This window comes from Meles meles, chromosome 4 (genome assembly GCF_922984935.1).
Source record: "Meles meles chromosome 4, mMelMel3.1 paternal haplotype, whole genome shotgun sequence".
Lineage (NCBI taxonomy): Eukaryota > Metazoa > Chordata > Mammalia > Carnivora > Mustelidae > Meles > Meles meles.
The window spans coordinates 67,814,221-67,833,642 of record NC_060069.1 but is presented as its reverse complement, the minus strand read 5'-3'; the positions used below and the strand labels follow the sequence as shown (position 1 = coordinate 67,833,642).

Below are 19,422 nucleotides of genomic sequence, written 5' to 3'. Positions count from 1 at the left end.
TGCACTGGGGGGTGGGGGTAGGGGCAGGAGAGTAGGGGAGAGGGGATAGGTAGGAAAAAGATGAGAGTGCTGTGAGGAAGTTAAAGAGCATTAGCACCATCATAATTCGAACAAGTAGAAATAAATGAAAAGCTACAGAAAAAAGTGAGGTGGAATAGGAAATAGTTGAGATTCTTTTGTGAAACTGAAGGACCTTGTAGAATCTGATTTGCTGCTAGAAAATATGTCAAACAAGTTTTTTTTTGTTGTTGTTGAAGATCAAGGGAGATGGGAGAAGAGGCACTAGAACCATCAAGCTACAACTGGTTTTTCTTCCTTGGAAAAGAGCACAAAGGGGTGTAAACAAAAACACAAAAGCCAGTGTTTTTGCGCTCTGTTAACGTTTATCTGACCTTTCTGCCCCCTCCTTCATGAAAATAAAATTAATTTACAATGAGTGTTTGCACTTTACCCTGTCCTTTTCATTTTCATATTCTTTGAATGAATATTGGTAGGTCATTATCAATAGATGGGTACAAGGAGACAAGCGGAAAGCATTTGCCCCAAATCATTTATCAGGTCACAGGTCAGAACTAGTCTTTGAATTCTTGGTTTCTCTTATTACCAGAGGGCCATAACGAATGAAGAAGAAATTCTAGACCATCTAGTAGCAATTAGTTTGGATCTTATAGCTGTACTGCTTAGTGGAAGATGAGACAATGGGTAGGCTCCTCCTCCCCTCCAATCATTTGGAATTCTTATATGCACACACGCACACATTCTCACAGTGGTCTTGCTTAGTTCCTGCTGGCAGTGAGCAAGACGCGGTAGGAGGCTGACTGAAACCTATCTACTAGCTATTTACTAGCCAATATTTGCGTTGACTTTTCAACACCAATGAAGACCATCAGTATATGGAATTATAATATTCATTACCTTACAGTGCATATTTTTTCTAAGGATTGTATTCTCTGTGTCCACTTAATTCTGAGATAAAGAACCATTATCATTTGCTTCTGTGTGTGTGTTTTTTTCATAGTATACAATTTTGCTGATAATTCCTGAAAATCTTTAAGTAAGCCTGCAAAAATTTGGCTTAGGAAGAGCCTCCCCAGCTGCATCACAACTGTGTAAATGTACCCTGTTTAGTTTCACTTGTGTTCAAACCTGTACCTTTGAGGTTGAGACCTTGGGAATTCAAGGGTAAAGTGAATTTTAATTTGGTACGTTTTGTACTTTGATGAATAATGAAAAAAAATGCCCTCAAAGCTTGATTGGTTCTAGCTACATTTGTCTGTCACTATTTCTCAAACTATTGTACATAAAATAACAGGCACAAAAGATCATTCCCTCAAAAACAGATTCCTGGGGAAAGCAAATAAAAAACAGTGGAGGGGATAATGCGTTTGATTTCTCAAAAGTCTATTTACTGTCCAGTTTATTTTGGTCCTTAGGCCTTTGGACATGCTAGCAAGTACTTATTTTTATGGCTGATCGAACGACTACTACATATTCGTCAGTAATTGCAGTTTGGAATCACTTTTTAAAAAATTTGTCATTTTGGTTCCCAAAAACTGTTTCTTCTCGAGAGACACGAGCCAGGTGCCAAGAGTTGCCTGGATGCCAAATCCCAGGACTGTCCAGTCTTCCACACTGGATCTGCAGCCGGCCTTCTAAATATTCTCGCGGTTAGAAAATCTATCCCCCAGACTCACAGATGCTGTTCCCCCACTGGCTCTGCACAGAACATCATTATCTTTGCCGAGCTTCTGTCTCTATGGTAATAACAGATGGGAAGTGCTGCGGAATTATTCATGTTCAGCAAAGGAGGCAGTCAAGAAGGAGGGGAAGGTGGGGGGTGGGCGAGGGGGCACGACCCGGGAGCACGACGTTGGGGGGCGTAAGGAAGGGAACGTGGGAGTGGGGCGAATGAGAGGTTTGTGAGCCTCTGGTAGGCCTTCTGGGAGGAAAAGGGCGGGGGGATCTATGAGCACAGGACTATTCCCAGTCTGCTAGCTCCAAATGCGGACCCCGTAGTAGCAATCTCGAAGCAGTAAAACCAGGAGACACTGGACGAAAATGGGCGAAAAGGGAAAGAAGAAAAAAGAAAGAAAAAACACCCCGAGGCGAAGCTCGAGTCCTTTGAATTCTGTGCAGTGCAAGTCGGTGAACTATTTCGGTTCCTAATCTTGCGGTGGGGTGGAGAAAAGGGGATTTCTTGGTGTTTCGAAATATGACGGAGCAACTCGGAAGAGTTTAATATGCTAATTGGCTGTCCTGGGAACGCTAACAAGTAAGACCACTCTGCTCGCCCGATGGTCAAAGCCGAAAGCTCCTAGGTCGTACCCTTCCTCATCTCATTTCGTGTTCCCTTCTAAAACAAAAACCAAATAAGCCCTCAGTAAACACTGTAGAAACCTGTAATTTCCAGCTCCCTTTTGAAATCGAGGGAGAAGCCTGGTGGGGAGGGGGGAGGAGGGAGGCTGAGAAGTAGGGACAAAAATGTTCTCTCTCGGTTTTGCCGGAACTTTGGCCAGCTCTCTAGCCCGGCCGGATGGCGGATGGAGGTCAGCCCGGGGAAGGCGTCTGGGCGGAGGCCGCCTGCACGAGGCGGGGGCAGCCGAGGTGGGGCGGAGCGTGGGCAGCTGGCAGGGCGGCTCGCGGGCTGGAGGCCCCGCGGGGGCGGGGGGCAGCCCCGGCGCGCCCCGGGGAGCAGGGCCCACACCGGGGGCGCTGCAGGGCTGTCGCCACCCGGCTGCCTCCGGGGCGGGGCGGCCCAGCTGCGGCCTCGCGGGGGGAGGGTCGCCCGTGCCTGACCTCGGGCGGCGGCGCTTTGCCGGGCGGGCCCTGCCTCCGCCCTGCCGGCTGCTGGGGTCGCGCGCAGTGCACCGCGCGGCCGCCCTGCCCCCTCTCTCGCTGTAGCGCGGCAGCCGAGCGGCCAGGGCGCCCCCGGGTCTGGCCCGTCACCACAGAGCAGCGGGTGGGGCGGGGGCGGGGCGGTGGCGGTCCCAGACAGCCGGCTGGGCGACTCGAGGAAGGAAGGAGGGAGGGTGGCGGTGGGGGTGGGGCGGGGAGGGAACATCCTGTCTGCGCCGGGTGCACCGCAGACAGCGCCGCGCGCCAGCCGCCCAGACGGCGCGCAGGGCCAGGAGCGCCGGGCGCGCGCCTGGGGGGAGGGGCGCGCGCGCGAGACGACGGGGCGAGGGGGGAGCCCTAAGGAGCCACAATAGGCCAGACGGCGCGCGCGTCCCCGAGGAGCTGGGAGCCGAGAGGCCGTGGCGGCGCCGACGCCGGCGGGGCCGCGCGCGCGGTGCCGCCGCTGGCTCCGTTCCCCACCCCTCCCCCTCCCCGCCGCCCTCTCTCTCCCCCGGGCGGCCGGAGACGGCGGCGGCGTCTGCGGGAAGCCGTGTGTCTCCGCAGTGACGTGGGCGGGCCGAGGGCTCGGTGACGTCAGAGGGCTGTGTGTAGCGATGTGTGTGGGGTTCGGAGCGGCGCCGGCACAGCCGAAGGGAGCGGGCGAGCGGCGGCGGCTGGCACAGGTGCGGCCCCGGCTCGCGGTGAGGACGCGGCGGACTCGGCGGGAGGCAAGGGGCGCGCGGCCTCGGGGGAGCCCGACGGCGGTGCTTGGGGTAGTGGGGAGTTAACAAAGCTCGTCGAGCTACTTCGGGCGCGGAGGCCGGAGTCGGGGGTCCGGATGCGCGGGTCCCGGGTGGGGTCGGAGCACAGGGGGCGCAGGGCGGGCGTCCCCGGCCGGATCATGCTTCGCTGACCCCGGGCGGTGGGCGCGGACACAGGAAGGGCGCTGCACTTGACCGGAGCCGTCCGGACCCCGGAGACCCGGACGCCCGTCACTCCCCCACCCTCCCCCAGCAGCCCGTCTGCACTCCTCGGGGATCCCCCCGGCGTCTGTCGGCGCCCTGCGGAGGGGGGATCCCGACTTGGCGCCCCACCCGTTCGCAGACCCTTCTCCCTTCTGGCCCCGGGCAGGCGGGGGAGGTGCAGCCGTAGGGGTGCTGGGGTAACACCCGAGAACTTCCCCGGGAGAGGGTACGCGGGGGATTTCCACAGTCTTCCCCGGGGCCCCCGCAGTGGGGCAGTGTTGGAGGGCACTTGGGGTTGTCTCGAGGCTGTGGGTGGGGGTTGGGGGACTCCTTTTCCTCCACTTCCCACACCCCCCTTGCACAGCCTAAGGCGTCCCGTATCCCTTGTCCACCACTCCGTCCTCCCCCTCGGGTTTGTGATGGGTGGGTAGATTTGCTTGGGCCGAGGATTTCAGGGTTGGGGGCTCCCCTACTGTAGGTCATGCCTCCTGCCCTCTTTCTCAGCCTTCGTTCGCTGAGGTGTTCCTGTGGTGGGCGAAAGTCAGAATGTTGGCTGGTGGCCTTGGTCCTTAGCCATTAGGGTATATTTTAAGGTAAATTGCTGGGAGATCGGGAGGCAAAAATTTCTATTTATCGAATTTCTTTCGGAAAAGAAGGAAGTGGAAGAACAATCTTTTCTTTTTCCCTCTTCCTCCATTTGCATTCTTTGTGAGGTCTGTCTGCCTTGTGTTTTTTTCCGGGATTAGTCTTGTTAAGGATGGAGATTCCCAGGATTGGAGTCTGGCTTTTGGCTTGCATTAAGCCACTTCACCCACCTTTTAAAGGGAAAGTTAATTTTTGCCTATAGTCGTTCCAGAAAAATAGCATACACTGACTAGGTGAATTAATGCACTTAAAATTGTAACTTAGTTACGTATGGTAAATATGTTAACTCGTATCTGATTGTTTGGGGGGATGAAACTGGTATATATCTTTTTATATTAAGAGATGTAGTAAGGGATTATTATAATTAAAATGGCATAACTGAGAAAGCCTCTGGTACTGAATTTTGGGTGAGATGATCTACTTAAGGTTCTCCCTATTCTTAGCTGAAGTAGCCCTTTCCCTTTTGAGGGATATTATTGCCCCCTTTACTCATTCTCCAAATTGCTTTCCTGTTTAAATGAAGTTCTTCTATCTAACTGGTGTTAGATTTGAAGAAATTGCTCAAGTGTCACCTTTGGTAAAATTGAGCTGGGTATAAGATTAAGAAACTAGTTTCAAACCAACCCTTCAGCCTCTGGAGCAAATTCAAATGTAACTCTCCCCCACCCCGCTCTCTTCTAGATTAATTAAAAGAAGAATGAACAGTAATCCCTGAAGATTCCCTGGGCAGTTTTTCTTTAGGTATCATTTTTAACTGTAGAAGTTCAAGTGGAGTCAGAAGCTCTTCTTACTGGTGCGAGGATTTATACAAGCCTTCAGTTTGTTAACACAGACCAACAAGATCATCACTTTTAGAGAAGACACCTTTTTTCCCCCTTTTTTGGTGTCCTTGGTGCCAAAACCTAAATTTGGGTGTGACATTTTGATCTGTGTTTGTGTCTAGGGTTTATGACACAAGTAATCACATAAGCTTTTCACATGTTTTGCTTAAAACCAAACCAAACCATTGCATTGATTCTGGACTTCTTGAATTGAGAGAATTGATAAGTTTATTTTAATGTATATATTTGAAGAATTACGAAAAAAAGCTTCCTCAGAGGTGTGCCTCACAAGTATATTCTTATTATTAGAGACAAAAGAAGAAAGTTTATAGCACTGGCAGTGAAATTATACTAGAGTAGAAGCAGAACAAAATAAAGTTGCAAAATCTATTGTGTAATTTTCTCTTTGAAAATTTAAATTTTCTATGAGAGTAAATTGCCATAAGTATTGATATACATTGCTTTTCTCTCTTCGAATGAGTGACTGAAGAACAATGCAAATTTCAGACTTATTTATTTAACACAACAGTTTTTAGCCATGGCAAACCTACAGACAAATTTTTCCTTGGTTCAGGGCACAAATAAAAAACTGAATGGAATGGGAGATGATGGCGGCCCTCCAGTGAAAAAAATGATGACAGACACCCACGCAAATGGGAAAATGATGATCAACAAGATGCCAGCAGTAAAGAAGGAACACTTGGATGACTATGAAGTGCCAATGGAAACTGATGGGGAACATGTCAAGCGAACCTGTACCTCTGTGCCTGAACCTTTACATTTAAATCCCAGTTTGAAACACACTTTGGCGCAATTCCATTTAAGTAGTCAGAGCTCCCTGGGTGGACCAGCAGCATTTTCTGCTCGATATTCCCAAGAAAGCATGTCACCTACTGTATTTCTGCCTCTTCCATCTCCTCAGGTTCTTCCTGGCCCACTGCTCATCCCTTCTGATAGCTCCACAGAACTCACCCAGACTGTGTTGGAAGGAGAGTCTATTTCTTGCTTTCAGGTTGGAGGAGAAAAGAGACTCTGTTTGCCCCAAGTCTTAAATTCGGTTCTCCGAGAATTTTCACTCCAGCAAATAAATACAGTGTGTGATGAATTGTACATCTATTGTTCACGGTGTACTTCAGACCAGCTTCATATCTTAAAGGTCCTGGGAATTCTTCCATTCAATGCCCCATCCTGTGGGCTGATCACATTAACTGATGCACAAAGACTATGTAATGCTTTATTGCGGCCACGCACTTTTCCTCAAAATGGTAGTGTACTTCCTGCTAAAAACTCATTGGCCCAGTTAAAGGAAACTGGCAGTGCCTTTGAAGTGGAACACGAATGCTTGGGCAAATGTCAGGGTCTATTTGCACCCCAGTTTTATGTTCAGCCCGATGCTCCCTGTATTCAGTGTCTGGAGTGCTGTGGAATGTTTGCACCCCAGACTTTTGTGATGCATTCTCACAGATCACCTGACAAAAGGACTTGCCACTGGGGCTTTGAGTCAGCCAAATGGCATTGCTATCTTCATGTGAACCAGAAATACTTAGGGACACCTGAAGAAAAGAAACTGAAGATAATTTTAGAAGAAATGAAGGAGAAATTTAGCATGAGAAATGGAAAGAGAACTCAATCCAAGGCAAGTTTTGTTTTTGCTTTTTTAAATAATAATTTTGAATAATGGCAGTGGTTTACTTTGAAATCAATTCTATATTTAGACTATTACTTAACCTGTGCATTAAGAAACTTGCTGCTAATGCAACAACAACAAAAAATACTGATCTGTGTAATGCGTAATGTTTGTATTACACATTTTAGGCTGTAAAATGCTTTCCTGTGTGTGGGCTCGTTTGGAAGATCGAACAACCTGTTGCAAGAATTAGGATCATTCCCATTCTACAGATAAAGAGAATGAGGCTCAGAGATCAAGTGACTTTCCCAAGATTATATAGCCAGGGAGTGGAGGATTTGGGGCTTCTTTCTCAAGTCATGTTCTCTTTCTTTTTCACACATCCTGCTTTTTGATGACTAGATCTGTTGTTGTCCTAGGACTCAAGATAATTTACACTTTGGTGTTATTTCCATTTGCAAATGGTATAATAGCTAGCCAAAACAATTCTGGTTGTGGGCTTCAAACAGCATTTTTCAAAGGTAGATCTTGGATTTCTGACATTGTTTCTATATCTGGATATTCGGTATTGGAAATAAATGGATAAGGCAGATTTATCTGAAGAATTTGTGGTTCTAGTAAGCAAGGTTTTTTTTTTTTTTAAAGAAAGAAATAAAAAGACAGAATAAAAAGGTTATTTTAACTAAATATTAATGTAAAAACCTGTCAGCAAAGAGATCTTAAACTTTATGTTCCCACCACATTATTTGGTATTTAAGATTTTCATTCTGAGAGTTTGAATGTCTGGGTAAAACAAGATACGGGTTATTAAATATCCAGTTTGTTGATCTGGTTTATATATTTATTTTTCTACTTGATTAAAACCAGTATACTAGCTAGCACTGTTTAATACTTACAATGTGGCAAACATTGTTCTTGAGCCTTTACATATATAATTTTATTTGATTTCTACAACAAAAGATTGGCCATGTTTCATCTTAATCTAATTTTCCACTATTAGTTTTATTTCTTGAAATAATCTCTGCCTTTTCTACTTCACAGAAGAAATGAATGAGGCGTATTAAATGACTGAAGCTTAATCACTGCAACATTAGAGTTTGGGCTAGATTTGGTGTTGAGTGCTTTATTATAGTACCTTTAAGGTTTTGAGGGAAATTTAGTTACAGTTTAGTTTTAAAACTGTGATTTGCTTCTGAAGCTCAAGAAGGTAGTTTTAGACTCTAATTCAGGAGAGTTTGCTACTTGCTGCTTCTAAAGGGTCAGCGCTTTGGAGTTCCTTGCCTGTGGCTCCTAGATACGTTTATATTGTTCATGTGCAGTTATTGACTGATTTTGAAGCAGGATTGACTTCAAGCCACTTCTCAAACTGCTGGACTTGATTACAGCTGGATTGGTCCCCCGCTTAGGCTTGTGCTTGGAAATTCTCTAAATGTGGAAGGGCATTCCCTTTTGATATTTATGATATCTTGCCTTAAGCTAATTAGGGGCTCTACCCTTAACTCTCCGTAAATGACCACATTATTTGCCAGCTGTCCTTGCTCCAGTCTTCATTACTCTGACATAAGCATTTTTTTTAAAAAAGATTTTATATATTTATCTGACAGACACAGATCACAAGTAGGCAGAGAGGCAGGCAGCGAGAGAGGGAAGGGAAGCAGGCTCCCTGCCAAGCAGAGAGCCCAGAGAGCCCAATGCGGGGCTCAATCCCAGGACCCTGGGACCATGACCTGAGCCGGAACGGAAGGCAGAGGCTTTAACCCACTGAGCCACCCAGGCGCCCCTGACATAAGCATTTTTGGGATAAACTACTTTGCCTGATATTTCTGCTCCATGTTTGTGAGAAAAGAACATCTGAGAACCAAGATAAAGGTTAAAAAGAAGATGATGAATTTACTTAACTGAAACTGAATGTGCTAGGGTTTGGGTAAAATGGAAACCATTCTTCATCTGGATGTAGTCCTTTATTGTCTCAGAAATTACTAATTTGAATACAGTTTTTTTGGGGGGGAAGATATGAGATCCCCCCCCCCGCCACCTTTGGCTGTGTTACCTTTTTGCAGGATTTACTTCAGTGTTTTGTGTATTTCTTCCAATTGTATGTGAATTTTAAGCAATTTAATGGAATTTAAGAAAATTTCTAGCAATCAAATCTTTAAGAAAGAAGTCTTTTCGGTTCACGTGTAATACATACTTAAGTGGTTTATTGTGCTTGCCACTTCATATTTTGGAAATTTACTCCTTAAAACTTTGTGAGGTAGTTCTTGCTTGAAGGTCTGTGAGTGAGGTTTCTCTCATGAGAAACCAGTCACAGATGGGTCACATGTTCCTGGTTGTATAACTTATTGGGTGGTAGAATGAGGAGTCAAATGCATTTCCTGACTTGACGTCTAGTAATTTTCAGTGCTTTTTCCAAAAGCAAACTTAGTAGTAGAAACTTAATTTTGAGAAACATTAACTTTTTACCAATTTCCCTTAGTATATTGGTTCATAAACTCTGTATTAACTTGAATTATAGACTAAGGTATTTAACTGGGAGGGGGGTGAGGAAATCTGCTTGACTGGGGAACATTTTTTATTATCTTCTCTGAGTCAGTGAGTTGGTTGCCAAACAAACCAAATAGAGCCAGAGGAAGCGTGTTTGAAAAAGTCAAGACAAGCTTTTTTTTTTAAATAGTAGAGTATACTAAATAAATTAACCTCTCATATAAAGAACCTAATGTTTAGTATGAATACTAATGTAATTCAATATGTTTATATAGTTAATGTAGTCAAAGTATTGTTTTAGATTAAAAAACAAAATTAGGAAACTCAATACGGAGTTGATTGAAACATAGCAACTGTTAAATTATTTCCAGGGATGGAAATTATATTAGTAATGATCACCAAACTATTTGCATGACTAATAACCACATTTAATTTGCATAGTAGCTATATTTAGATGGGCGAAATAAGTGGTATAAGGCCAGTGTTCTAAGGAGGAATTGGCTCTATGTAGAAATTAAAGGTATATTTTGAACTCTTTATTACTCAGGTCACAAGAAACATTTGATTTTAGAACTGCCTAGGTGGCTTTGCAAAATGGTGTTCTTAAACTATTTATTTCTTTTTTTAAAAAAAATATTTTATTTATTTATTTGACAGAGATCACAAGTAGGCAGAGAGGCAAGCAGAGAGAGAGGAGGAAGCAGGCTCTCCACAGAGCAGAGAGCCCGATGCGGGGCTCGATCCCACGACCCTGGGACCATGACCTGAGCCGAAGGCAGAGGCTTTAACCCCCTGAGCCACCCAGGCGCCCCTAAACTATTTATTTCTTTATATCACCAGAGCTTTTTGTGCTTTTTGTTAGAAATATGGTTCTTGTATTTTACAGTGTGTGAATGTATGCAAGAATGTCATATTTCTTTTCCAGATCTTCAGTGAGTATTATTTATTTGATCTAAGCCTGATTTTGTTGTTCGTACATTTTTGTCTATGGAAAAAAAGGTTGCTAAGCAAATTGCCTATTTTTAAAAAAAGATTTTATTTATTTGAGAGAGAGAATGAAAGAGAGCTCGTGTGAGTGGGGAGAGAGGCAGAGGGAATCTGAAGGGATCCCAAGCAGACTCCATGCCAAGCCTGGAGCCCAATGCAGGGATTGATTCCATGACCCTGAGATCATGGCTTGAGTTAAAATCATGAGTGAGATGCTTAGCCGACTGAGCCATCCAGATACCCTGCAAATTGGTTATTTGTAAATAAAATTTGAAGGGTGATACTTACTTAAGATTATTTTTAAGCACACTAGAAAAGTCCACTTGTCATAGGTGGTTCTTTACTGTTACAGAATGTGGCGGACAATCTTTAAGATGATGTATTCCCTTATGCTTTTTTTTTTTTTTTTAAGATTTATGTATTTTAGGGAGAGAGCGTGTGTGCACATGTGAGTGCATGTGCACCTGTGTACAAGAGGTGGGGAGGGGCACGGAGAGAGAATCCCAAGTAGACTCCCTGCTGAGCGTGGAGCCAGATTCAGGCTCCATCCCACAACCCATGAGATCATTCCTCCCATGAGAGGAAACCAGGAGTCAGTTGCTTAAGTGACTGAGCCACTCGGGTGCCCCATGCCCTGATATATATATATATATATTTTTAAATTAAAATTTAGCTTTCTAACATTTAGACTTGACTATTCTTTAAGTAATATAATACGGTTTTACTCTGCCTAGGGAGAAAAAAAAAAAAAACCCTACAGATTGTCTGTGATGCAAATAGATGACCTAAAGGTATCAACAAAATTGTTTCTTAAAACCCATTAAACATTTTACTACTTTTAGTTTTGCATTTTACTTTCAGTTCATCATTTCTGCAGAGGTCATTGGAATAATAGTAATAGTAGAAGAAAATTTTCCCATCTTGTAAACTGTTTCTTCTGTCGAGGAAGTGCGTTTCTTATTCCAAACCTAAATGAAGTGAGGAAATACACTTGAGAGAATGGGCAACTACAAACAGTAGTGTTGAGACAAAATGTGTTCTAGTAATAGTTGGGACAGATTTGGTGGTAATTTGCTATATCAGTGATAGATTGTGCATTTTGTGATTAGCATAAATTTTGATCAAGTGGGGATAAGGTTAGCATCAGATGAAGTGTTTGTGCTCATATGGGGTACCACTATGAATATTTTTGTCTAACTTTCTAAAATTAATAACTAACTTTATGAGTTTAGAGACTATCTTTTTCCTAGAACATAGTTTAGTGCTTGGCATGTCAGATGCACTCAGCGAATTCCTTTTTTTAACTGAATAGATTTTTGAAAAACAACACTGCATTATATTTTAGAATATGTGGAGGTTTTTGGTTTTTTTTTTTAAATGATGGTTTGATCTGGAAGTAAACACATATATAATTTGCTGATAAACTGTTGAATGAGATAACTGATCCAATAAGAATGGAAGTGAAAGCACTTTGAGGTTAAGAGTCTAGGAATGCGGGGTGGTGCTTCAGACTATCATTGAAATATTTACTAATACGTATTTGGGGACTTTCCTTTCCCCAAACATCTTTTTGACTTAATTTAGAATTGTGAAGATATTTCTAATGCAAATAAAATAACTGAGTATTGGGTTCAGATGTATCTCACTCTTCATTATTTGTACACAGTAATTATACTAATTGGATATTTACTTACTAAAACAAAGTTATGCAAGAAGAAAAGTGAAACAGGTCTATTATAAGAATTATGTTAAGGACTGTTAAATGAAATCTTTAGAATGGCTTTGGGAATAGTGCCCCCTTATGGTTTAGAAAATACAGAACCTGTATTTGTTTTTACCACTAAAAAATAATAAAACAGTTATAAATGTTAACATTTTTAAAAAGGCTTTGATAAAAAACTTAGAAGTTTATTCTTTTTGGTCTGAGAAATGGGAAAAAATTAAGAAACTTCAAGGAAGAAGAAAAAGGGTACACCTGAATTAGTGTGGAGGCATCCAATAGTGTTCTCATAGTTGTGCACATGTCATAATTTATGCCATTGGAAGAACAAGGAGGGAATCAAGAATTGGGTTAATTTCAGTTCCTTTACAATTTGGGAGAGGAAACTATGGAGCCAGAACCCAATTTGTTCAAGTAAAGAGGTAGAACTAGTTTGGGAATAGCTTTAGGAATGGCAGGAACCTGTATTTTGTCCACAAACAGAATTTTTAGTCTAACGAAGGTTCATACATAAAAAAACTTAAGGATTTTATTAGACTACAGAAAGCAAAAAAAGAAGATATATAATTAAATTCTAAACCCTTTCTTTTTTTTTTTTTTTTTAAAGATTTATTTATTTGACAGAGAGAAATCACAAGAGAGGCAGGCAGAGAGAGAGGAAGGGAAGCAGGCTCTCCGCTGAGCAGAGAGCCCGATGTGGGACTCGATCCCAGGACCCCGAGATCATGACCTGAGCCGAAGGCAGCGGCTTAACCCACTGAGCCACCCAAGCGCCCCTAAACCCTTTCTTAAGCTGCGGTTTGCCTCAATCACTAAATAAAGTATTACAGCCCCATGCTGGGCAGAAAGAATGACTAGAAAAAGTATAAAGTTGCTTTTTTTTTTTTTTAAGATTTTATCTATTTATTTGACAGAGAGTGAGTACAAACAGGGGAAGTGGCAGGCCAAGGGGAGGGAGAAGCAGGCTTCCCACTGAGCAGAGAGCCCGACTCCCGGGCTCCAGCTTGGTGTTAGGACCCCAGGACCCCGGAATCTTGACCTGAGCCTTGGAAGGCTGGAAGGCAGCTGCTTAAGCTTAACCGACTGAGCCATCCAGGCGCCCTGTAAAACTCATTTTGATTTATACACTCAGAAGTAGGTCACAGAAATATGTACATAAAGACTAAATGCAGGCCCCTGAGGGCAGGAATTTATCTTCTAGTTTCCTAATCTAGAATGTGGTAGATGTTTAATAAAGGTTTGAATAACTGAATGAAAAGTTTTACTAGCCCTATAAAGTTACCAGTGATTTTCGAGGAGAAAACCAGGGTTAGTTTTAAAGCAAAGTAACATTTTGTTTTTATTTATAGTATTGAATTTATTTTGAGATTTCAAATAGCACTGAACGTGCATATTTTGTGTCATGGGGACAAGGAATACAAAAGTTTAGGAAACTCACTGCAGTTTATTTTGATAACACTAGGGCTTTTATTTGATGTTAAAAAGTTTTTTTGGTGTGATTATTAAAACATTATAGGCTCATTGTAGTAAATCCTAAACAAGTGCAAAGAAAAGAAAATTTCATACTTGCAGCATAGAGTGATAATTCCTTTACATTTGTAATGCTTTGTAAATCTGTGCAAAAGCACCTGCACAGTACACAGGTGTTATTAAATACAGAACCAGTTGTTGAAATAATACTTTTGGACCTGTTTTTAGATAGTTCACTTGGAGCAAGGTTTTTCAAATTGCAATTTTTCATTCATTCAGCCTTTTTCATCTGGGCTGCCATGAGGGGAAAATTAAGCCCTACAGAAAATTATCTGAGTGATCGTTTCACCAGTTCTTCCAAAGATGGTATATAGTACCCTTCTAAATGCTTTGGAGTGAAGTTAATTTATTGCCTAAAGTGGATGCCTTGAGGCATTTGGGCTTGCCTCTTGAGAACCCCAGTTGAGAACGGCCAGGAGGGTTACAGAATCAATTTAGTGGGTCATCAGCATTCAAATAAAATGAAATAGAGTAAAATAAAAAAAGGAATATGTTGATATAACAAAATTAATCTACATTTTGATATTGTCAATATGCATTAATTCAAGGCCAAAATAATCTGAGATCATTTTTTGAAAGCATGTATGCTGAAATGGGATAGAAAAACAAAACCTTAGATTTATACAGATATTTTAGTGAAAAGATGTATATGACATGGAGATTGCTAAGTTATTGTAATATTAAAAGAATTGGACACTGTAGAATTCCAATATAAAAAAATATTATTTTTAGGGGTTCCTGGCTGGCTCAGTTGGAGGAGCATGTGACTCTTGATCTCAGGCCCCACATTTGGTGTAGAGATTACTTAAATAAATAAATAAACTGAAGTTATTTTTTAAAGTACCAGGATTTTATTAACAGGACTTTTTATCAGTTTACTCCTTTCCCTTCACATTATAAAGGGCGTGATACCATGCTACTTCACATGGACTTCACATGGTTTTGTTTCCATAAAGGATTTAAGATAATAGTTGTACATTATAAAAATGTGAGCCTTCGCTTTTCCGATGAGCATTTTTCAGCACTTTAAACTTAAAATTGGCTTTGTGAGATATGTGGTATCTTTCAGTGTGGGGGAGTAGCAGACATTCCTATAACTCCTCAAGATCTGTTTTTGGGCAGTTAGTGCCCTTATTGTTTCAGTTTTCATTGGGTTGATTAATTTGAATAATTACAAGGAAGCAAGGGACAAGACTAAGCCTTAAAAATCTCTCTAAGTAGCTGTTTGCTACTTGTAACACTATTCCTGTTTCAGTTGTTGAAACACTCATTCACAACTTGTTGGAAGTATTGAGGAAAACTGATCCTTTAGTGAGAGATTGAGTTTCTTTGAGTAAGAGTTGTTGGCAGCTGTGTGGTAGGGTGTCTTTGTGTCCTTCTGAAATCGTTTTTTGGCCACTTGAATGTCTTAGTATTATAATAACACAGTAAGAAGACCCTGACAGGTATATTCACTTTATACCTAAGGAGCTATTGCTTAGCTATGTATTCAGTCATGTGTTTAGTAAGGTTGCTAATGATTTATGTTGGGCTTGTACAAAGTAATGATAATTTAATATGCATTATGTATTACTTTTTATATAAGCACATCATTAGGTAACCTGTTAAATTTACCAGTCTGCTAGTTCTTTGTATGCTTACTGTCTTCTGAACACCACAATGTAAAAATTAATCTACATCTTTTATAGCTCTTTCTAAATTCTGTATTTAAAAATAATTTTTCCACATATTTAAAAAAATTTAATTCTGATTTTTGGTGATATTTGGAAGTCTCGCCAATATGTTGAGGTATTGCCTTGATTTCTTTAGTTCATTAATATTTGTCATTCATTAAAGATAGTATTAATCTGATACTGTAATTAAAAACTAGAGTACTGGGCACCTGGGTGGCTCAGTGGGTTAAGCCTCTGCCTTCAGCTCAGGTCATGATCTCAGGGTCCTGGGATGGAGTCCCGCACCGGGCTCTCTGCTCGGCAGGGAGCCTGCTTCCTCCTCTCTCCCTCTGCCTGCCTCTCTGCCTACTTGTGATCTCGCTCTGTCAAATAAATAAAATAATTTAAAAAACAAACAAACAAACAAAAAAAACTAGAGTGCCACCTAAAAGCAAAGCTTATCAGAGATAAGTCTAGGAATTGTAAAGGGTTTTGATTGATTGATTGATTGATTGATTAAGTATAAATTGGGTTTATATATTGAATAGTGCTGAGTGGGTGGGATTGTTTTGTATCTAGAAAGTGGCAACAAAATATTGTGTTTTTTTTGTTGTTGTTAAATGAAATCAAGTTCTCTGAATTATTTGTCATTGTGAGACTAATAAGCATTGTTCTACCAAAATACAGTTGTTCTTTATTAGGAAGTCTGACTATCAAAGGTTCGTGTGTACATAACACAGTCGAAATTTAGAGAAACTTGCATGAAACATTTCCTGATTTTTACTTATTTAAGGTGAATTCTTCTATACATTTTGGGATTGTTTAAAATTTGCTTTCATAGACATTATTTGTTTTATGACTTAGAGAAAGAACCTTTGAAATGAAATAATATGTCTGAAAATTTTCTTATGTGTTTTGGATGAGGATGCCATCTGTTCATTTTGTGATAGATAATGATGGGGAAGTTGGGCAATAAAAGCATTTTAAAATGTTTAAGACTCCAACTTAAGATACTAAGTGATCTATTTCTCTCCTTTGCCAAGTAATTCCTACATTTAAAGGTAAGATAAGAGGGAATAGATGCTTGTATCTTGGTATCTAATTTTTGTTCCTCATCAGTGCTAGCTAGCATTACTGCTGTGCCATTTAATTATATTGTTCTTTTTTTGAAGACCTAATTTGTATGTTGACACAAATGCAGAATAGATGAGAAAATCTGGCATGCCTGTGAATGTTCTGTTGTAAAATAATGTGTTTTTCTTAATTGTCTTTAACACACAGTTAGGATAAGTTGTTATAAATGTGTTTATGGCTTACCACATGTTGGATAAAATTAAATCCCAACAGTTTATCATGGTCATTGTTGTACATTTCCCTACCATTTATATTATTTAATTTGTAGATCTCTGCCTGCCTCTCTGCCTACTTGTGGTCTCTCTCTGTCAAATAAATAAATAAGAAATCTTAAAAAAAAAAAATTAAAAAAAAAAGATATTGAGTGTGAAAGAAACTGTCTTCTCAGTTTCAGGGTAGCAGAGTAACCTGATAAAAGGCCACTTGGGGAATTAATGAGCTAAGCTGTCATTCAGAATTCATTCAGCAAATATTTATTAGTTCCTACTATATGTCAGGCATGGTGCTAGGTACTGAAAATATAGAAGTAAGGAAGTTGGTCCTTGACCTCAAGCTGCAGTCGAAGCAGAGGCTGGATAGCCTCTTGTTAGAGATTTTGAATGGGGAATTCAGACATTACCTACGGGACTACACTAAGTGATCTTTAAGGAAGGTTTCTTTAGAATTTCTTGATTGTGATTTTGCTAGTAGGATAGGGTGAGATTAGAAAGTAAAGGACAGAAATTAGAGAGGGATGGATGTTTAAAATGCTAGCCGTTATTTACATCTGAAGTTTAGAGACCTAAAAGTCGAAGATACGCTGAGTTTGGCTCATGAATAAAAGTAAAACAAACACAAATCAAGCTGTAGAGTTTTGAAATGTGATCAAAATTGAGTCAGTTTTTTTTTTTTAAAATACTGAGTCAGATTTCAAGTCAAGATCTTTGGGTGAAGAAGTTTAGAACTTGCTATTTTGAAGATTGGGGATTCTAGCTTATAATCGAAAAAATTTTGAATATATAAGTGAATTTTAGTAATTTGAATTTAAAATATCTGGAAACACTTGGTATCTTGGGCAGTACATCTAGAATTATTTTGGATATAAAAATGATTTAAAGTGGAGCTTTATTTTCTAAATAATGAGTTTAACAAATGACTTCTAGAAAAGAAATTCTCATTTAACTCAAGCTGATGTTTTATTTCATTGATTTGTTAGAGTGAGCTTATCCATGCTTGTAAACACCTCCGGTTATACAGTGTTGTGGTGAAAAATGTTCTGCCTAAGTGAGTTTTCTGGATGAGGAAGCTACCCTTTATAGCAGTGTTTTTTTTTTTTGAAACTTTAACCTTTGGGGCGCCTGGGTGGCTCAGTCAGTTAAGCGTCTGCCTTCGGCTCAGGTCACGATCCCAGGGTCTTGGGATTGAGCCCCATATCAGGCCCCCTGCTCAGTTCAGTCTCCCTGCTCTGTGGAGAGGGAGTGCCTGCTTCTCTTTCTCCCTCTGACTGCTACTCTGCCTACTTGTGCTCTATCTCTCTGTGAAATAAATAAATAAAATCTTAAAAAAAAACCCCAACCTTTAACCTTTTTTTTTTTTTTTAAGAGTTTATTCGTTTATTTGACAGACAGAGACCACTAGTAGGCAGAGAGAGGAAGGGAAGCAGGCTTCCTGCTGAGCAGAGAGCCTGATGCGGGACTCAATCCCAGGACCCTAGGATCATGACCTGAGCTGAAGGCAGAGGCTTTAACCCACTGAGCCACCCAGGCGCCCCAAACTTTAACCTTCTTAATGCATTCTAAAATGTCTTAGTTTTCATTCTATGTGGTAGGTATATAGTTATGGTGTATATGTATACAGTGTACTATTTATATCATATAAATATAGACTATAATTTAACTATGTCATGTTAACTCAAGACTTCTTAAACATCAGTTACTGTACTGTGTTGTGATGAAGGTAGGGGACAATTGAGATATATTAAATTATTTGCCCTGGACTATAAAGCCCTCAGTTGTCTTGCTTTTTGACTCAGGTTTTGTGTTTGGATCTTGTAATTCTCCTCTCTTTAGGCTATCAGCTGTCGCCTGGCATCCATCATTTAGTATTGCTGTTGCCAGCAATAAGCATTTGATTTTGCCTCAGATTCTGAACTTATTTAGAATAGTTGATCTGGATTGTGAGGTTTTTTTTTTTTTAGATTGTATTTATTTGAGAGAGAGAGAGCTTGTTGTGGCGGGTTAGGGAAAGGACAGAGGTGGGAGAAGCAGACTCCCTACTGAGCAGGAAGCCCAATTAGGGTGGGGCATGATCCCAGGAATGGGGGTATGGGGTGTGGGGGTGGGGCATCACAAGCAGAGCCCAAGGCTGGCAATTAACCAACTGAGCCACCCAGGTGCCCGAGTTTGTTTGTTTTTTTAACTGTATAGAGCCTAGAGGCCCTCACTGAATAATCAACTGTTTAAATCCTTTGAAAATACCATCATTTTCCTTAATCTTGTGGCCTCAATAGTTTTTCAAATTCCTTGTTCATTCTTTTTTTTTTTTTTTTAAAGATTTTATTTATTTGACAGAGAGAGATCATAAGTAGGCAGAGAGGCAGGCAGAGAGAGTGAGAGGGAAGCAGGCTCCCTGCCAAGCAGAGAGCCCGACGTGGGACTCGATCCCAGGACCCTGAGATCATGACCCGAGCCGAAGGCAGCGGCTTAAACCACTGAGCCACCCAGGCGCCCTTAAGATTTTATTTATTTATTTGACAGAGATCACAAGTAGGCGGAGAGGCAGGCAGAGAGAGAAGGAGGAAGCAGGCTCCCTGCTGAGCAGAGAGCCCGATGCGGGGCGGGATCCCAGGACCCTGGGATCATGACCTGAGCCGAAGGCAGAAGCTTTAACCCACTGAGCCACCCAGGTGCCCCTCCTTGTCATTCTTAACCAAAATGTTGATTTACCACCAATCGAAGTTATCATGTTTTTATTTATTTATTTATTTTATTTTTATTTTTATTTTTTTTAGATTTTATTTATTTATTTGACAGAGATCACAAGT

At 41.2% G+C, this 19,422-nt stretch overlaps 1 protein-coding gene across 5 annotated transcripts in view; it reads left to right on the top strand.

The window, feature by feature from the left end:
• Nucleotides 1-3,386: 3,386 nt before the first annotated feature.
• Nucleotides 3,387-19,422, top strand: part of SKIL (SKI like proto-oncogene) — a 32,042-nt gene continuing 16,006 nt past the window's right edge. For 2 of the 5 annotated variants that reach the window (XM_046002636.1, XM_046002631.1), the window contains exons 1-2: nt 3,462-3,536; nt 5,127-6,902. In XM_046002636.1, coding sequence (XP_045858592.1) covers nt 5,805-6,902 — 1,098 coding nt within the window. In that variant the 5' untranslated portion in view covers nt 3,462-3,536; nt 5,127-5,804. Of the gene's footprint in view, nt 3,537-5,126; nt 6,903-19,422 lie in introns of all 5 variants that reach the window. The other 3 variants (XM_046002634.1, XM_046002633.1, XM_046002632.1) reach the window with 3 other exon arrangements.